Source organism: Biomphalaria glabrata, chromosome 2 (assembly GCF_947242115.1).
Source record: "Biomphalaria glabrata chromosome 2, xgBioGlab47.1, whole genome shotgun sequence".
Lineage (NCBI taxonomy): Eukaryota > Metazoa > Mollusca > Gastropoda > Planorbidae > Biomphalaria > Biomphalaria glabrata.
In genome coordinates this window covers 53,961,845-53,980,971 of record NC_074712.1, presented here as the reverse complement: position 1 = coordinate 53,980,971, position 19,127 = coordinate 53,961,845, and the positions used below count along the sequence as shown (strand labels likewise).

Below are 19,127 nucleotides of genomic sequence, written 5' to 3'. Positions count from 1 at the left end.
TTCAACACTTACTGAAATGATATTTTGAAATAAATATTGAAAAAGCTAAACAGTTTGTCATTTTTTGAAAGCCCACAAATCAGTCCTCTTAATGACTAAACATGATAAAAAATATCGAAAGGCCAATATATATGGTAGGCAATAAATTGCTGGCTAAATAATAATAATAATAATAGATTCACCTTTTTCCTTTTCTTGGTTGATGTTGTTAGATTTGACATTAAGGTTGACATCTTTCACCATCTTACTCCCTTTATCTCCTTTGTATTTGATGGATGAGGATCTCTTCAATTCTACACCCTCATCAGACTTTGACTTGACAACTTTCTTCTCCTCTTTAGTTCTGCCCAGGCTGCTGGCTCTGGAAGATTTACCAGTTGATCCATTTTTTAACTTTTCACGTGGAAGTTCCTCTTCATCTGAAGATTCTTCAATTGTAGTCACCTGGAAAAGTTGTGCCCAATCAATTACAAATACAAATAAAAGCTATTCAAATCTGACATTGCTCTTCTGCTACCAAATAAAAGCTATTCAAATCTGACATTGCTCTTCTGCTACCAAATAAAAGCTATTCAAATCTGACATTGCTCTTCAGCTACCAAATAAAAGCTATTCAAATCTGACATTGCTCTTCTGCTACCAAATAAAAGCTATTCAAATCTGACATTGCTCTTCTGCTACCAAATAAAAGCTATTCAAATCTGACATTGCTCTTCTGCTACCAAATAAAAGCTATTCAAATCTGACATTTTTTCTGCTACCAAATAAAAGCTATTCAAATCTGACATTGCTCTTCTGCTACCAAATAAAAGCTATTCAAATCTGACATTGCTCTTCTGCTACCAAACAAAAGCTATTCAAATCTGACATTGCTCTTCTGCTACCAAATAAAAGCTATTCAAATATGACATTGCTCTTCTGCTACCAAATAAAAGCTATTCAAATCTGACATTGGTCTTCTGCTACCAAATAATCGGAGACAATGGAGGATAATGATTTTGAGAAGCTATTTAGCATAGCCTAAACTGCTTGGCTGCTTATCAAGGGGGAAGGGGTTCAAGTTTGAGTTGTGTTTGTTGAGTGTCTTAATGTAGCATGGAAACCTTCTCACATATAATCCCTCTCCCCACAGGTCCAAAAAAATAAAAGATTGGAAAACAGCACACTGAGCATGTGTATATATGAAAGTTGCTCTATACAAAAGTAATTCAGAAAATTGATGACAGCATTGAGAAATGGCAATCCTATAAGACTCTGTGTGTAAAATCAATGAGACAACCTTATATGTACTTCTTTTGAATTATACTCAACATTTTCAAACAGTATAGTATTTCTATTCATGTACTGTAATAATAATTCAGAGGTGTGTATGTGAAATACTGTGTTTGGAGCTTAACAATAATAAAGACAAGTATCTTGAAGGTTAAGGAAATTCTTTTAATGGTGAACAAAATCATTAAAAGTTATCTAGCAATTTGTGGATAGAGGAAAGTACATTGTACTAGTCTCTATTTTTTACCTATACCTATGTATCTGTTGGACCACCATGCAAGATTTGTCAACCGTCTTTCTCCATTCCTCTGTCTTTTGGCTTAGTTAGAACCTCATTCAATGGCACACAAAGTGTAGTGTTTAAAAAAAAAAAAGCATCTCTAGGTCTTGAAAGGAAAAATTACTGACTATTATGTATTAGATGAGGTAGACATACCTGGCAAGATATGGACCTCATATGAGCCCTTGATGGTAACATTGGAGGCTGTTGTCCCACCTGACCTTGAAAGACAGGAACATACATGGGATGGTAGGGTAACCATGATGCATTGGTTGGCAGGTAGGAGGAATTACTGTTAGACTGTAACCTGTTGGTGTCTGGCGTAACCACAAAGTAACCGCTCCCTAGAATAAGAAATGGTAAAAGAAATATATTAACTAAAGCTGATCTTTAAAAATAATACAGATCAAAATATTTTGGCTTTCACAGTTCCAATTATCCAATGAGCAACCTTTTCCTTCCAGACACGCCATCATAGCATAAAAAAACCCCAAGAACTCAGGAATAGTACAACCTTAAATTTACTAGGTCAAGTTGAAACCAATGAAGACCAGCTAGGGAAGGGAAATCCCCACAGTCTTTAAGAAAACAAGATGTAAAAGAATGCACAATTCCCTTCCAGCCAAGAGTCACAGCTACCATTAAATTCCATTCATAACAATGACCTTGAACTAACCAATAAGGGACAATCATGATCAGACTTGTAGAAAAAATTTCAGTATCATTGTTAAAAACAAAATAAAGTGTTTTTTTTGTCTACGGACAGCAAAAATGTTAAATTGAATTCTTTAATTGGTGTTTGCAGGTTATAAATAACATGTAGAGCTACTGAAACTTTTATGTAGAGACAAAGAAATCATTAACCTTATGATCTATATCAGACATTTAGTTTGATGTCAAGAAAATTGTGAACAGTTTTTTTTTTCTTTCTTTAAGCAGACAAACCATGCCAACTGTCTTCAAAACAAACACTTTTTGTTATTTGCATGGACTGTGACTACACCTTCGTGGAGACAAATGACCATAGTTCACTTGAGATGAGACAGTTGATACAAGACATAGAATGTGCTGACTGTACCAGCCCATGGAAATTCTGAGCTAATGTCTAGTGAAATATGAATGTATGTTACCCACTACATGACCATAATGTTACCCACTACATGACCACATAGCCAAGACAATGGACTCTTGCTGAATTATATGTTTGAAAAACAACAGCGGGAGGAAGATTTTGACACTCTCCCTGCAGAAAAAAAAAATGAATTTAAAAACTTGTTTTATTTTTTTTCTAGAGTTATAAGCCAGGTGCTAATAAGTAAGAATAGCCTCCATTTTTATAAAACTAGTTGAGATAAAAAGGATTTCACAAGCACTAACACACATTGGGAGTAGCCAGGATGGAGGCAAAAAAATAATTGTGTGCGTGTGTACATAATTAAATTTTTACAACATTCTGACCCTTCATTCTCTCAGAAGACTTTTACTGTACCCTAGAATAGGTTCTTCCTGAAGTTAGAGGAAAAACTGTAGACTCCCCGCCATTGCCAGCAAAGGGGTCTGGGGAAGCGCTGTGAGCTCCTCAAGCATGGGGCGGAGCCCCGCCGCCAAGCACTATTTCCGGTATTGAAAGCCAACAAAATGCATATTCTGAGGTATCTACAGTGCATTATCCTACTATTAAAAAGTTTTATTTCAAAAACATTATTATGTGCTATTCTGACTTAGATCCTCCCGCGTCGTTCGATGCATTGGGCGGCAAGCAGCTTCTACAAAAATGTGTCACCGGCAACGTCTAAAGCCTCTTCCCACCAGGACCTCCATGAAAATGCCGCGCCTAGTTGTTCTAGGATGTCCCTGTTTGCGCTTTCCTCGTAATGGCCTCCATGTAATCACAACTCTTAATTATGCATTATTTATTTTGTCGGAGAACATGTCCCGCAAGCCTCATGTGCCGCTCTGTCACAACCTTACTAAAGAGTCAACTCCTAGTTCGGCATAGGAGTTCCTTGATTGAGACCCGATCTCTATAACTGACTCCTAAAATCTGTCTTAGCCATCTTTGTTGAGCCACATTTAGTCTTTTTCAATTTCGGCAGATGACTATTCACTGCACGTTATTAGTGGAGCCCAGCCACTGGTAGAAATTTGTAACCTCTCTTGGAATTAGGCGACTGTAGTTTGCTTTAGATTTAATATCGAAAAGGGAAGTTTTATCGTCAAAATCTTTTTCTTTCTTTTTTTTTGGGGGGGGGGGGTTAGGGAGAGAGAGAGAGAAAGAGTTGTACGCCTAAAAATCTGAGGTGTTTTGTTTTTTTTTAATTCAAAACCCCCTTAGCTACGCTCATAGGATTTGGTGACTGTAGTTTGCTTTAGAATAAAATTGAAGAGAAAGGTTTTCAACCTCAAAACTCACTGTATGGAGTATTTAAACTCAAAACCATTAGGAGTGGTTTTAAACTATTAAAAAAAAACCCTCTGGATGTGGGGGTTTAAACTCAAAAACCCCTTGGCTTGGCTATGCTCATAGCATTTTGAGTGTGTAATTTGTTTTTTTTTTTTTTTTTTTTACATTGAAGAGGTGGTTTTTAGCTCTAAACCCTGTGGAGAGGGGTTTTAAACACAAAACCCCTCTTGGCTATGCTCATAGAATCTGGTGACTGATGTATGGATAGTCTTATATTGAAGAAGAGGGTTTTATCATAAATTTCGGAGGGGGTTTTAAAATGGAAATCTTCCTTAGCTATGCTCTTGGAATTTGGGGATTGTCGTTTGTATTCTTTTTTTTGTTTTTTGTTTTATAGAAGAGGGGGTTTTGACTGCAAAAGCCCCTGGTAGGAGGGTTTTAAACTCAAAACCCCATTGGCTGCGCTGGGGCAAGTGATGGTTTAGTATTAAAATCTCACCTGAAATAAACAGAATCAAAGCAAAAAATCAGTCACTAAATCCCTGCAGGGGGGGGGGGTTCATTTCGGGAGGCGGGGGGTGTTGACTAGTACGCCCAAGTAACACACAGACATACATCCACCAAAGTACGAGAAAGTAGATCAATCTTGTGATCGGCTGTATGCAAGGCAGCAATTAGCCCTGACGACATAAAAAACCAAACAATACAAAATAATAATCCCCAAGATGTTCTAGATAAAAATCCATTTATTCCTTCCTTGGAATTACAAAAAGGGGACAGCCAGTCGTCGTCGCGTTAAACGGAGAGATTTGCCGAGTAATCCCCCCTTGCAATGTACGTGTCTGCACAAGGTGTGACTGACAGAGAGAAGTTGTGTCGCGGTGCTGTCAGTGGAAGATCTATACAAGATAAGACTGCATTGTACCTTCTGATTTATGAGTGTCAATAGCAGGACGACATTCAATGTCTAGTATTTAAACTCAAAGTGCCTAAAGATAGATGCTTGTCGAAAAACAACAAACAAAACGTTAGGACAGTGGGAACCTATTTGTACAAACAGAAAACTGACAAGAAGAACTCGTTTCTTATAAGTGTCTAGACAGTTTTCAATCAGTTTAAATTAGCACGCAACAACAAAAGGACAAGGGCAGTAACTGGGAGATCATGTCTGGTTCTCTAACCAGCGAAGGTTTCCTAACATGCAAGCTTTTGAGATTCGACACATTTTCTTTTTGCATATGTATTTAGCAAAAGCAGTGGGTCTCAAAGTCCCCAGAATTTGTGTTTTTCAAACGATGTAGATCAGTGGTTCTCAACCTTTTTAGTACCGCGACCCCTTTTTGCAATCCCCCCACCATGCGGCGACCCCCCAAAGGTTTGGAACTCACTCCCCATTGATCTCAGAAAAACAACATGCTTCACTATATTAGAAAAGAACACTAAGACCTATCTGTTCAAAACTTGTTTATGTCATTCTAGATCTCGTGTTTATCTTTGTTAGTCTAGCGCCGTGGGCCCGCAATATGTTTGTTAACATCATTGTATCAATTAAATTATAATGAATTATTATTATGCCTTTAACCAAATAAACTACAACACAAAACTAGTAAATGTGCAGCTCCTAGCATTGGAATGTTAGACTCAACTGCCAACGTATCCAGCGTAGTCTTGGAGGTCAAGATGACCTCTGGTGAGAGATAACCCCCACGCTGACACACACACGTGAATACTGCCACCAAGGTTCATGACGTCCAGTGCTATTCAGACAACTAATATCCCCCCCCCCCTTTCCACCCGGGGAGACACAGTAGGAACTCAATTCCCTATTCACGACCTCTTCTCCCCCCCCCCTTTTTTCCCCCACATACTACTTTTATCGCTGTACGAATCAAAGCCGCGGAACACGGTCTCAGACGAGCTGAATGTCCTTCAAGTTTTATGTTTTAGATCCTTGCTAGTTATACAAGTATTTGACTTTCAGCCGATTCACAGTTGAAACATGCATCCACTAAGTCTAGATCACTTGTAAGAAATAAGTAACAGTGTTTAGTTGAGTCAAAATTCATCCAGTATATTAATTACCATAATAGTTTTTATTAGTTTATTTCAAATTAAAAAAAACAAACAAATACAAACTGAATTTGCAAAATTAGAATGCGCTGGTCAGACGCTAAGACAGCTGAACTATGTTTCTATAACAATGACACTAGTGTTAGAAGATAACAACTTATAAACTACGTGTTGCTAGGGAGAGGAAAACAGGCGTGGAAGCTTGGTTCATCAATACCATGCAAGATCCTCGCGTCATCCGTAGTGCTTGTTGACACAGTTGAGAAAGTATATGTGAACAAGTGCTGGCTAGTACATTGATGTGAAATGTTTCTGTCACCGAGTGACGAGCAGCACCTGTTGTTAACACCCTACAACTTCTTATCTCCACTGAACCTTCGTGATCCCAGCACTTCAAAACTCTCTGTACTGCAGTGCAGGTCTTGCGGGGCCCTTTATTTCACTGTGCCAAGATCAAAGTAGCACTTGTACAAGGGACGGTAATCTAATCATTATTGAACATGTCAACTGGAAACAATTTCAGTTCAATCATCCAGCACTTGCGTCTACAGATTATCCGCTAGTTTGTTCTCTAATATGACAACACAGTGCACACGGATTTCAAGAATACATTCATGACAATGAGGTGCTTTCATTAGACACAACAAGATGTAGAAACAAATCAACCAACAATGAACCTAGAGAAACAAATGGCGGACTCACCAGTGATCTATTTTTTCTTACATTGAAGAGAAGCATAAAAAAAGAACCCCCCCCCCCCCCAAAAGAAAATAAATGATTGCTACAAGTGTGTGTATATGTGCATGAGCCAATCAAGGCTCTACTGTTTGTGAGATATGGGCATCTAGAACCATTGTAGTGATTGGCTTTGAATCGTTGTGTTTTTTTCTTTCTTTAATTTAATTGTACGTTATGCTATGGTTCATGGTGCGGCTTACTGCGCTTTCTAAAACACATTGACTAGTTAAGACAATGGTTTATTTTATCTTCGTCTTGTTGCTTTGTCCAGATAACTCTTATCTTATCTTATATAATACAGACGTTACTTCAAAAAAGAAGATGATTACGTCCTACGCGTCATGCATTTAGTCCTGCATATTAACCAATGACTTAAATTCTGCCAAGTCACTGGTTTTCCTGGCTAGCTCAGGCAACCCATTCCATGCTCTAATAGTGCTACAGCCATACTGGTAGCTGTACATCAGCCGTCCACCCCTATTTATTCACGCAGTCGCATTCATTTTGCTTATAATTCCACAGACATAATAGCGGAGTTATCGTAAAAGTAACTACGAAATATGCAAGTCACTTTGTTATACACAATTGTATTTACTCGAGTCAAGTCTAGTCCAACAGAAATACAAACTTCATTTTGTAGGAATACATACACAAACGCAGTGCGCACATACTTAATGTCTTCAATAAAATGTAAGCGAAATGAAAGTGCGTAATAAGTGTTGACAAATACTGGTCTGTCAATCAATCAATCAATCCATCCAAATGACGTCCAGATTAAAGAAATAAAAGCTCAAACATTTGAGTATTAATCAATGTAATGACGAGATTCTGTACACACACACAAGAAAAGCTAAGCAACACAAGTGTTTGTATTTCATTAAGACTGAAGTAGCCATTTCAACCTGATCTACAGGGGCACTTGTAACTTCTGTAACATGTCAAACACAGTGAACACCCCAGCACTGAGTATTTGTTAGCACAGACCAAACGTCTATCAGACTCCACAACATTTTCTTGAGAAGGAAATAGTTTGTTTTGTTTGTGTTTGTATTGAATGAACATTTTCTAGAAGGTCGTGAAACGTTCCCAGTTGTAATCCCAAGATCTGGCAACTTGGACCCTTCAGACTTCAACCCCAAAACGTAGATCACCCTCCCTGTTATGAATTAGAATTCAAACACTGTCCTGGGTCTATCTTCTGGTTTAATTGCAACACAAAGATATTGGGGGGAGGGGGTTACACTTTGACATCTAATCAATTCAGATTTTTTTAAAACCATGTTCATCTCGACTTTGGATGACTGCAGTCAAAGTTAGTGTTGAGTATTGCGTGGGTTGTGTAAAGTGTGGAGAGATAGGTGAACTTGAAAAAACAGAAAGCACATAAAAATCAAACTTTTTTTTAGAAGAGGGACCAAACCCAACAAATTGTGGCGGGCCATAATATTTTATTCTTCATCTAGTAAAATAAAGAAATTTAGATCTAGTATTCGATGGAGTGATATCCAAATTTAACTACTGCGATGCACGAATAACAGTTCGTCAGAATTTGATTCAAAGTTGGACGTAATTAAACTATGGTTAATCTATCACAACTGGTTCTAAGTTTCATTACTGGGGAACAAAAAAAGCTGCTTTTCAATGTTCAAGATGCAAACGTAACCCCAATTCTCTGAGCATCACATATGGAAGTTGGAAAGCTGAACTTCGCCAGCAAATTGCCTCAAATTATTTTCATAATTCCAAAAGTAGTATTCCTTCACATCAGTCATTGAATGTATCCTCGTGGAATGCGACAAGCCACTTTTTGCTAGCTGATTTGTACATAGAATCGTTGCTTGAAATCTTTAGTGTCATAGCAACTAATTTTTTTTCCTTCTATCTTAACATTTATTAATATGTTCATTTGACAGAAAATCGTGAAAAGTAAAAATATTCGTGACCGAATCTTATAATATTCTCTATTCAGCAGACCCAATTTTTCTCTCATGGTGTTTCCATTTTCCATTTTCATCTTATTTTCGTGTAGTAAAGTATACTATAGAGTTTTACATGTTGAAGGGAATTTAGGAACTCTTTAAAATTGTGTGCGAGTAAGCCCACTGGAACAAATAATTTTTGCAAGAATTACAAACTTTTACATAGACGACTTGTTGAGGACAGTTTTACAGATCGAATCAACAGTCACTAGGTTCAGCCACATTAACTGTTCGCCGAAATTTTGTGCACACAAATCTTGCATCATCAAAATGTAAATTACTATTAGTCTTATCGTTCAATTCGTATTCAAGCTTGAATTTGTATATTCTGACTGAAATGTTTATTTTTAATCATTTTTACAAAACTAGTGTAGGGCCTCATTAAACCTTTTCAGCGGGCAGTAGTTTGCCCATCACTGGTATAGAGTATGCCAGTAGAATCGTCTGATAATTAGCCTGCACAATATCTAAATGACACACTCAAATGTGTGCATGTGAAATGTAAAGCATGTGATGCCAACGTTTTTATGAAAACTAATTAAATTTAAGCTACAGTAAAACAGAGCAAGACTGTCTAGGAATTAGAAGAACCTTAATGGCAGAGATCAATAGGTATTAGGAAAAAGACAACTCGACTATTCTTGGCAGCATTGAGCAGATTGGAAATCAAGCGGACTTTTCATTCCTAATCTACTGTCAACGACATGTAAACAAAGAGAAATGAATGTAAATGATCAACACTGCACTTATATCTCCGACGGTCTGACGGTTAGATTCTTACATGGCTAGAGTTGTCACTACTAGTGTGTGTGTGTGGCCGATGGTTCAATGACTCATTATGTTCAGGTTTAGAAAGACATTAGTCGCTGCAACCAATTCAAACAACACACACACACACACACAGAGTCACTGAGCGAAACACTGAAGAGTTCAACAATTTTCTACTTGACTGACTTTCTTAGTGCCGCAGTGGCTTGCAGCTTAGAAGCGAACACAGGAGGAACGCGTTAACAGCGGGCTGTTTCTCACTTTAGGACAACTTCAAGCGCATAATGGGGAAATGAGCTAACTACAAAGTAATGGGGGCCTGGTCCAACAGTTTTCTAGCTGTGCTCCTAATTAAATCTCTTCGTTTTTTTTTTTTACTAAGTAGATTGTCTATAAACTCAAAGAAAATAATAATGAATTGTAATCAGAATTTATTATATAAATTAATGTACACAAGATGTGAGAGAGAAAGAGAGGGAAAAAAGAGGGGGGGGGGAGAATTTATAGGTTAGCAGCTATTCCAGCTTACAAGAGCATATAATCTTCAATATCATGACAACTTATTATTAAATGTGTATAATAGAACTTGGTATCTAGCATCGAGTCTAAGATCAATGCTTTGTTTCATTGACTGTTGAGTGGTAAGCACAAAAGTCATTCATTGTTACAAGTTGCTCCTAGAGAATGACTTTATAGATACGTTCGGCCTCCAATAAGGCCCGACGTTGTCTGAGGATGGTGAGGATGATGAGAAGTTCCACAATGGTACACATTTTTTTTGTTGCATTTCCCGGATCCGTCGGAGAAAGCGGAAAAGAAATGAATTTTTTTCCCTCTTATTTCGCCTTACAGTAGAGCACTGAAGACACGCGCACTATGGAACTCCAGTTTAGTTTTCCTGGTAAGTTTCTGGTTTCCTAAGCTGGTAGTCAAGCAAATGTTGACGCAGGCTTCCCAATGCGCTTTTTATATGAGAGTGTGATAGAGTGTGTGTATTGGCTGATGAATTCTGATGTAACCAAGAGCAAGACTTTCGCAGACCAGTTTAGAGGAAAATCCGTTGAAGTTAGAAATGAAACTGAAGACCGAGACCGAAGGACGCGTGTAGTTTTGGAGTTCATCATAGTTTGTTTTCATTGTTATACTTGTGTTTCTATCTATGTCTCCACATTGGCAATGAAAGCTGTCACTAAAAGTTATGTTTGCTCAGGTTTTATTTCAATGGACTATTAAGAAACTAATACGCCTACGGTTTAGTCTGACTAGCTGTCTGGGCCTACAACCGAGACCATTCTTTATAGAAGGTTTCAACACTAACCTACAACCTGTAAGCAGTTTAGACCAATAGCTCGTTGCCATATCGTACAGACCCGTGACGTGGCAAAGAGCTATTGGTCTAAACTGTCCACAGGTCGTGACGTTGCAGGTCAGTGTTAAGACCTTCTCTAACGCATGGTCTCGCTATTACCCAACTAACCTGATCATCAACACTTAAGGACAGATCATCTTGGATTGTGGAACCCAATAGCATCCAACTATGAGGCAAACAGAATGGAGAATTCAACTACTAACAAATGTAGCGGTCAGTCTCTCTGTGCCAATACACTATTTCGGGGCATCCAACGCACACTATATCGTCTAGTTTTTTGTTTGATTGTTGTTTTGTTTTCACGAGGATTCTTTTCTTTATGTTATTTTATTTAATTATCCGCCCATGTATGAACCTATAGTGTGTGTTTGTTGATGTCTATAAACAGACTACGCAAGGACATACTCTCCATTCAGAGTGACATTAACGACAGAGTTTAACAAGTGTGTGCACATTCTATTCAAACGTTGTTTTCTGTCGCCTTCTCCGAGACCCCCAAACAATGGTCGCAGCCCAACACTATAGGATTAGAGCGTGCATATATTGATCCCCTACATTGAATCTTGGAGGCCCCTCTGTTACTGGACCAACAGTAAGTCAAATCTACGGGAAAGAAATCCTTTGTGAATAATTGTACTTCATATGATTCAGTGCACCTATTCATACGATTGGATGAAACAAGCTCACACATAGAGTAGACGTCTAATTGGACCGAAGGAAACAGTAGAGAGGGGGTGGGTCACATTTTTTCAAACTCAAATAGGACCTACAGAAATAATAATAATAATAAAATAATACTATACTGTAAAGTTCAAATGTCACTAAGTTATTGAAAGTCTATTGATTCTATTAGGTGGCCTGGTTCTAATGGCTCCCCGGACGCATATTTGACGATCAATAGACTATCTTACATGCTTAACACGTTCCGCGCAAGACGGGTGTGGACACTATAGTGTATAGAAGCACGGTGCTAGGTCATACATTTTATTTTGAAGATGGCAAAACAGAGGTGGCCCCTCCGGCCGGAAACGCTATAAAGATAAGTTCTGGCGCCGTTTTGCACTCACTGGCAGAGAGGAAAGTAGCTGGCAGCAGATGGCCTCTGAAAGAGACAGTCGAAGAGCTCTCACGAAGGACACACATTTGTGGCTCAAAGAAAAATCCTTGCCGAGGACAGGCGCCCGGCGAAAACAGCTTTGTCTTTATCAGATGTGACAAAATATGCAGATTGCAACTGGGTTTGCACGTGAAACACTGCCCTCATCTTTAATCTTCGGAACAATTATATTATTTGAACTGGACTAAGTCAATAAGATTATGAACTTACATACAATAGCATTTAGATTTTTTTTTAAATACGACACTTGCACATCCTATTCGATTAATCTTATTCTAACAAAGGGATATGCTTATAGGGCGGGAAACAAATTATAAACAGCTAGCTTTTTGGCCTACAGAATCTCTTGGTATTCTTACTACGTAACTTTCAACCAAAATGGGTCGTTTAAGAACGCCAATAGTAGACGTTGGGCATATTTCGAACGAGCACTTTTAGATGTTGGGATCTGAAACGTTTCCTACCGTGCCCGCGGAAAAATGTAAACAAAAAATAATAATAAAAAATTAAATAAAATTAAGGAACAAATCTTAAAAAAAAAAAAACACCACCATGAAAATGAACTATAAACTGGTGGTTCAGCTTCTAACTCAATGTGTTTCATTTTTTGTTACAGCTTTTACATTTGTTGAAACTGAACCACATTCTAAAGTATTAACAAAACAACACTATATAAAAAATTAACAAAACAACACTATATAAAACAAGGTTACAAAAGACAGTTTGTGTGGAAACACAAACTCAAAATCGGCCCCCCGAAGTAAAATGTTTTACATAATTCGGATAATCCTTGAGAGTTGAAGATAGTTTATTTCCTAGTCCAAACCTCCCGCAGGACGACGGGGGATGGGAGTAGACAGGGTTTGAACCTTCGATCGTCGATAAATCCAAACGACAGTCCAGCGAGCAAACCGCACGACCAGTGGTCCACCAAGGTAGGCTTCAATATTTTAAGAAAGAAAATCCGAATGAAATTATATCAAAGACAAATGAGAGATAAGAATGGAGAAAGAAGGTTAACAGATCTTGTGTAGTGCCCCAACCGTCCCGCAGATCAAAGGATACGTGAAAGTGAATGTAAAGTTAGATGTGAACCTGGCCTAACTAGTTTGTGGTCTATAGGGCAGATGATGTAAAGTTCATCTGTTTTTGTGGCCTACGGTTAACGAGGGTGTCATGTAGCCAGCACAACGACAAACCGCCTTTGCTTTTCCCCAACTAATGTCAGGTACCCATTAGAGCTGAGTAGACTCAGAAGTTGAAAATCCCAGTCTTCACCAGGATTCGAACCCGGGACCCTCGGTTCGAACTAAATAAGTTAATTGTTTTGAAAAGGCTCAATCTCATATTAGAATCCTCAAAAAAAAAAAAAAAAAAATTCCGCTATATTGAAAAAAATGTTCACGAAAATGATGTTTATAAGATTACTATTCGTCTTAAATTAGGTCTAACATATAATGCATACTAATTAGCTTTTTCTTATAAAAAACTGCTTGCATAATTAATTTTAAAAATTAGAATTTTCGCTTTCAGGAAAAAAAAAAGTAGCCGTTGCATCAGAACTTTGAATGGTCTAAAATATTGTGAAGTCGGATTTTCAATATCTCTTCTAGTTTACGAGATCTAAACGGGACGGACGGACAGACATTTCGCACAAAACTAATAGCGTCTTTTCCCCTTTCGGGGGCCGCTAAAAATTAATTGATTCGGTCTAAGTACTGCTAAAAAACTGACAATAAAGACAGCAGTAAATGTGTTCGTTGAATGTAACTTTTATTGGCTTTGCACTCATAGTGAAACGGTATCAGGGACTATCATATAACAACTGTCAGTAAATCTACTCTGCTTAACATGCCATTCCTGGGCAAGCAGTCAGTGGTTAAAAGAACAGTTTCCACGAAGAGTGCCGGGAGAGACCCAGACGCACAAGGCAACGTATCAAGTGGACCTACAACACAAATATGCGTTTAACTCACCAGGCGTTGACGTGGTCAGCATTGTCCAATTAAAGGAGAAACTAGGCAGCAGGGCGTGTATGTGAAGGTTTGAAAGAAAACGTGGAACGGAGGGGGGGGGGGAGAGCAAGATGTTCAAAGAAGACGAGGATGATGGATGTGCAGATAACAACAGCCAGCAAACAGGTGGACGGGTGACTTGATGCCAAACTTTGTTGACAACACTCATGCCTGTGAGGAATTTTGAATTTTAAAGGGGGAAAAAAAGGAATACAGATGAACACCTCTTCTGAGATGAATATCTAGCACTAGAATTACATTGACTTGAATACATTGATATCCGTTGCCTGGATACCAGACACACATAAAAAACAAAGACATCTATTCAAATTCTTTCAGACCGCTGCCAAAATGAAACTCTGTTCTATCAGTAAAACACTGAATAAATGTTCAATAGTTATCTTAGTAATAAATACATTTTCTTGAATCGGTCTATCTCAAAAAAGTAATTTACTTTTCAAATCAAGGAAAAGAATGGCAGCGCTAGGGGAATGCATATGACGCTTAAAAAAATTGACATTTTTTTGTATCGGAACAGCTGCCTTATTTTCTTGTTTAATTATCAAGTGACCATTCCGGATATTCCCCTCTCTTTGCCCCGTCAGAGCGAACACGACTAACTGGTTACTTGACCAGAGGGGTGGTAACACTATCTCTCGAGCACCTTCCCTGGAGAGACCCCGCTGGGGGTTGAACAGGAAATAACCGTTGCGTCAAGCCCGTGTCAATGTTCTCACCAGGGCGATGACGTCAATGACATTCACTGGCGCGAACAAAGTCTTCCCAATCCTCAATGGTCAAGACTTTCACATTAAACACTTGATTAATTAAAAATAGATAACTGAATTGTACATTGAAAAACACCAATACCGGTAAAAAAAAAAGTTTAAACAATTGAACAAACTTGAACGGATCATTCAAATGATTTTACATTCCTTTTCCATTAAAGAGAAAAAGATGAGTTGGTATGAAAGCGGATCATGATTGTAAGATTAGTTTTTTAAAAAGGCAAACCTCCAGCGCCACCTACTTTATATTTATTTTAGTAATGTTCGAGCAATGTTGGCGCTGAGCGTGTGTCAGGTCACTACTGAGAAATAAACAATACTATCGTCCAAACGTCAAGAAACGAATAGAGTGTGAACTATACAACGTGCAGATGGAAGTAGAAGGAGTTGGAACAACTTCAAGCGAAAGACATCTATTCAAATCAGATCAGATATTTGGCAACATTTCCACTAGAGTCATGTCCTAACACTGTCACTAGAGTCATGTCCTAACAGTGAAACTAAAAATAAATAATTGGATGTGTAGGGAGCACGTTGAATGACAAGGTTGTCACAAGGTCATAAAGAGCATAAGTGTTCACGTTCAAAACTACAATCAATAGCGCCTTCTCATTATATAATGTATATGGAACCTACTAGGTGTTTGTACACGATGCTATGAAAAAAATGTTAAACGATAGGTCTTATTAGATATGAGAGAGAGAGAGAGAGAGAAGAGGGGGGGGGGAGTTCTTATCAATAGCTAAAAAAAAAAAGGTCAGTGGATAGTTTGGAACGTTTCTTCTAGCCTGGGTAAATGAACTGTACCAATGTAGACAAACAGTAAATGTGATCTCCCCCCCCCCCCCCCGGCTAGACGCAACAGTTGAATGTAATCGTCTTCAAACACACCCAAACAAATCAACCGAGTACTTTATCCTTGCGTGACACATCCGTTAAACCGACATGATTCACACCAGTCTTTGGCTTTCTTCAAACTGTCTAGATATGAAGGAAGGTGTAAACACGTTACATGAACACAGACTGATCACACCAGATAGTTTACTCCTGAAAGAAGACATGCACCACACACAGAAGCTTGGAGTAGATACCATTCGCTATACTAGGAATTAGTAGCCTACTTGAGAGACAAACCACGACAAACAAACCCGAGTACATTTAAGTCAGTGCAACTCACAACTGATATACAATGAAACTTAGACGAGAGATGATACAACAGTGAGACATATTCGCTCATTGTAAAGTTCCCCTTTCAGACCTTGCGATCTATAGGGCAGATGATGCCAAGGTCATGTGTTTCTTTGGCCAACGGTTAACGAGCATGTGACCAGCGCAACGACCAACCGCCTTTACTTTCACCAACTTAAGTCAGGTACCCATTAGAGTTAGGTGAACTCAGGGGCGCCCTAAAAATCCAGAAACTCAAAATGCCAGTCTTCAACGAAATTCGAACCCATGACCCCAGGTTCGGAAGCCAAGCGCTTAACCACTCAGCCACCGAGCTCCCATTCGGTCATTGTGCAGTGCATAACCAGGTCGTCATGGAACCTATTATTTATTTTGGCGGTGCTGCGGCCTGCGTGTAGGAAAGTTATATGTTACATGTTTTATGCTAAATATAGTAAGTTATATGTTACATGTTTTATGGTCCATCGGCAAAAAGGTGGTACACCAATGGTTTATAGGAATGATGACTAGATGGTTGAACATTTTTCATGTGAAAACTATATCTCGCACGAAATTAACCGAAAAGCATTTTGGAGAAAGACTTTCTCGATACTATCACGATAATTTGATCCAATGAATAGCGGCAATGGAACAGGCTTATTAAAATTACAATCAAGAGATATAGTAATCAGTGAACTCGGTGTGGTCAACTCAAGAAGACTAACCTGTGTGGAAGACTTTCCTGTCCTTGATGAGATTGCCCAGAGTTTCAAACACCAACTGCTGAGATGGTACAGTCATATCCTTGTACCAGTGACTGAGCTTCTCGTAGATGACATCCAGTGTGGCTACTATCCTCCTCATGTTTAAATCCATGATGATGCTGCACAGAGCATCGGGCAGGGGCATAAACTGAGTCTGTGGAATCACTTGCATCTGAATGCCATTCACGTCACCTGGAAATAAGAACAAACACATGTACATCTAAGTGTTTTTTTATAAAATAACTTTGAATGCATTAGCAAGTGTGTGTGTGTGTGTGTGTGAGAGAGAGAGAGAGAGAGAGAGAGAGAGAGAGAGGGCACTATTACTTAACACTCCGACGAAGAGGATTGTAAATCTATTAGATAAACTAAGAACGTAGTCATGTTTAGAATGGAACCCATGTTATCAATGTTCGATTTTTTTTTCATGCTTTGGCCACATTAAACTTGGAATCTCCCAGTAATTATTTGCATAGTTTAATTATTGTATTAAAAAAATGATGTTATTAATTTCATCATCAAAGAGCGTTCCATCGATTTCCTCTCCGTCCGAAAACCCATTTAGCAGCAATCTACTTTCTCTTAATGGTAAGGTTAATATCTAAAGTAGGAGTGGGCCCACAGGGAGCGACGTCGGACATCCAAAGTCAATTTCTCTGTGGTGGTTAATTGTACATTGTCAAAACAAAATAGAATAAACAGAATATCTGATCCGTGCACACACTCAGTTAACACAGTTGTCCACATCAATGGTATAACTGTAGTTAGGAACATTTATGTTTATCAAAAAGGAGGATGACGATTAAAGTAGAATATAACTACGGAAAATAACACCCACAGATGAAACAATAATATCTGACTATCTCTGTCTCTAGTATGCCATGTATCACTATCTTTATTAGGTCATGTTCAAGACACAAACTAATTGTTACATTCTCAATCACCATTCCATCTGATCGATCATTCTAACAACAAACTTACAACCTAAAGCTTGTGTAACACACACACACATTAAGCTGGCGTTATGATCCAGTGCTAGAATGTATGTTTATACTTTGGTTTAACCGTTACAACAAGACGCTATCATTATATAAAAAAAAAGCTTTTGGAAGGCTGAGCTCAAGATGAAACTCGCCAACACAAAATTGTGTCGAGGCAAGGAGTTTTTCCAACACGCAGTGCATATAGACAATACAATTTCAAACATGTCAAAGGTGTTGACATCTCAAACATACACAAGTCAGCAACAACCAGAAAAACGCTCAGCCGTACAAGAAATGCAAAGAGAAAGCAATTCATTATGTAAACTTACACAGTGATTCGTCGCTTAATTAGTGGTTTGCCTTCACACAAATGTGTGGCGTTCAAATAGTTCACACTCCGCGCCAGTTCATTGGATGCCAACGCTCATTTAGACTAGTATTGTAGACACAAAAGTCTTTAGTCTAATCAAGCAATGAAATAACTAGTTTAGTAACTTACGCAAAAAAAAATACATTTAGGGATAGGTCAATTAATTATACCAGATCCACACGTGTCTTGACGTTCAGCCCAAACCTATCTAGTGGTCAATTCAAGAGAGCTTTGCCTGCTTTTTTTTTTTCAAAACGAAATGGCCAAAAAGCAGCGTGATAGATGTTTGTAATAGAAAGATATTTAAAATAGAAGAGAGCCACACAATATTGTACTGACACTTTATCCTCAATATTATCAGGGTTCATTGCTGGTATTGAGTAATATTTATTGGCCATGCACAATACTCAAACGTTTCTTTACGAAATAGATCTACAAAATGTCAAGTCTGTTAACTAACAAACCTTTTCTTAAATGTCTTGGCTCTATAAACTGTTCTCATCGATTTCTGTCTTAAGAGAATACTATTCCGGTTCTAGTCAATAAATCTATCCCAACACTAAGTCATGAACTAGTTATCTTTAGGACAGAACTTGATGACGGCAGTTTACGGTAGTGACTGGAGTTGTAAACCAATCTAGACGACATTATGTCCCCCGTGTTGTTCGTACAAGAGGAAAAGAAACGTTTGGAGTATTATGTCAGACAGCTTTTAGACCTTGCCAGCGAATGTCACTGGATTGGGTCAATCTGTACACATGTTCTTCTGTTTGTTTCAAAGACCATCTAAGTTGATTGGAAGAAGTTCGTGTCAGTGCTGCTGGTCACTTACAATCAAAGTTGACCTTTATTTTCACTTATTAAAAGCTTCCCAACGGGCAAGCAGATTTGGTATAAACATTTTATGACCTACTCAAATCTCCTGAATATAAGGAAGTCTGCTCAAGCTGGAGACAACGAGACGTAGGCATTATTCAATATGTCTCGTCAACAGGGCTAAATATTTCAAGATAACAACATTAGCCCAGATCACACAAGCTTAA

General features: G+C 38.3%; 1 protein-coding gene across 2 annotated transcripts in view; it reads right to left on the bottom strand.

The window, feature by feature from the left end:
* Window positions 1-19,127, bottom strand: part of LOC106071218 (uncharacterized) — a 28,003-nt gene that overhangs the window by 3,756 nt on the left and 5,120 nt on the right. For both annotated transcript variants that reach the window (XR_008776684.1, XM_013231300.2), the window contains exons 2-4: window positions 16,693-16,923; window positions 1,709-1,896; window positions 183-444 (exon numbers count right to left, since the gene is read on the bottom strand). Coding sequence is in view for 1 of the 2 variants with exons in the window: in XM_013231300.2 (XP_013086754.2) it covers window positions 183-444; window positions 1,709-1,896; window positions 16,693-16,923 (681 nt within the window). In the remaining variant the exon portion in view is untranslated. The remainder of the gene's footprint in view (window positions 1-182; window positions 445-1,708; window positions 1,897-16,692; window positions 16,924-19,127) is intronic.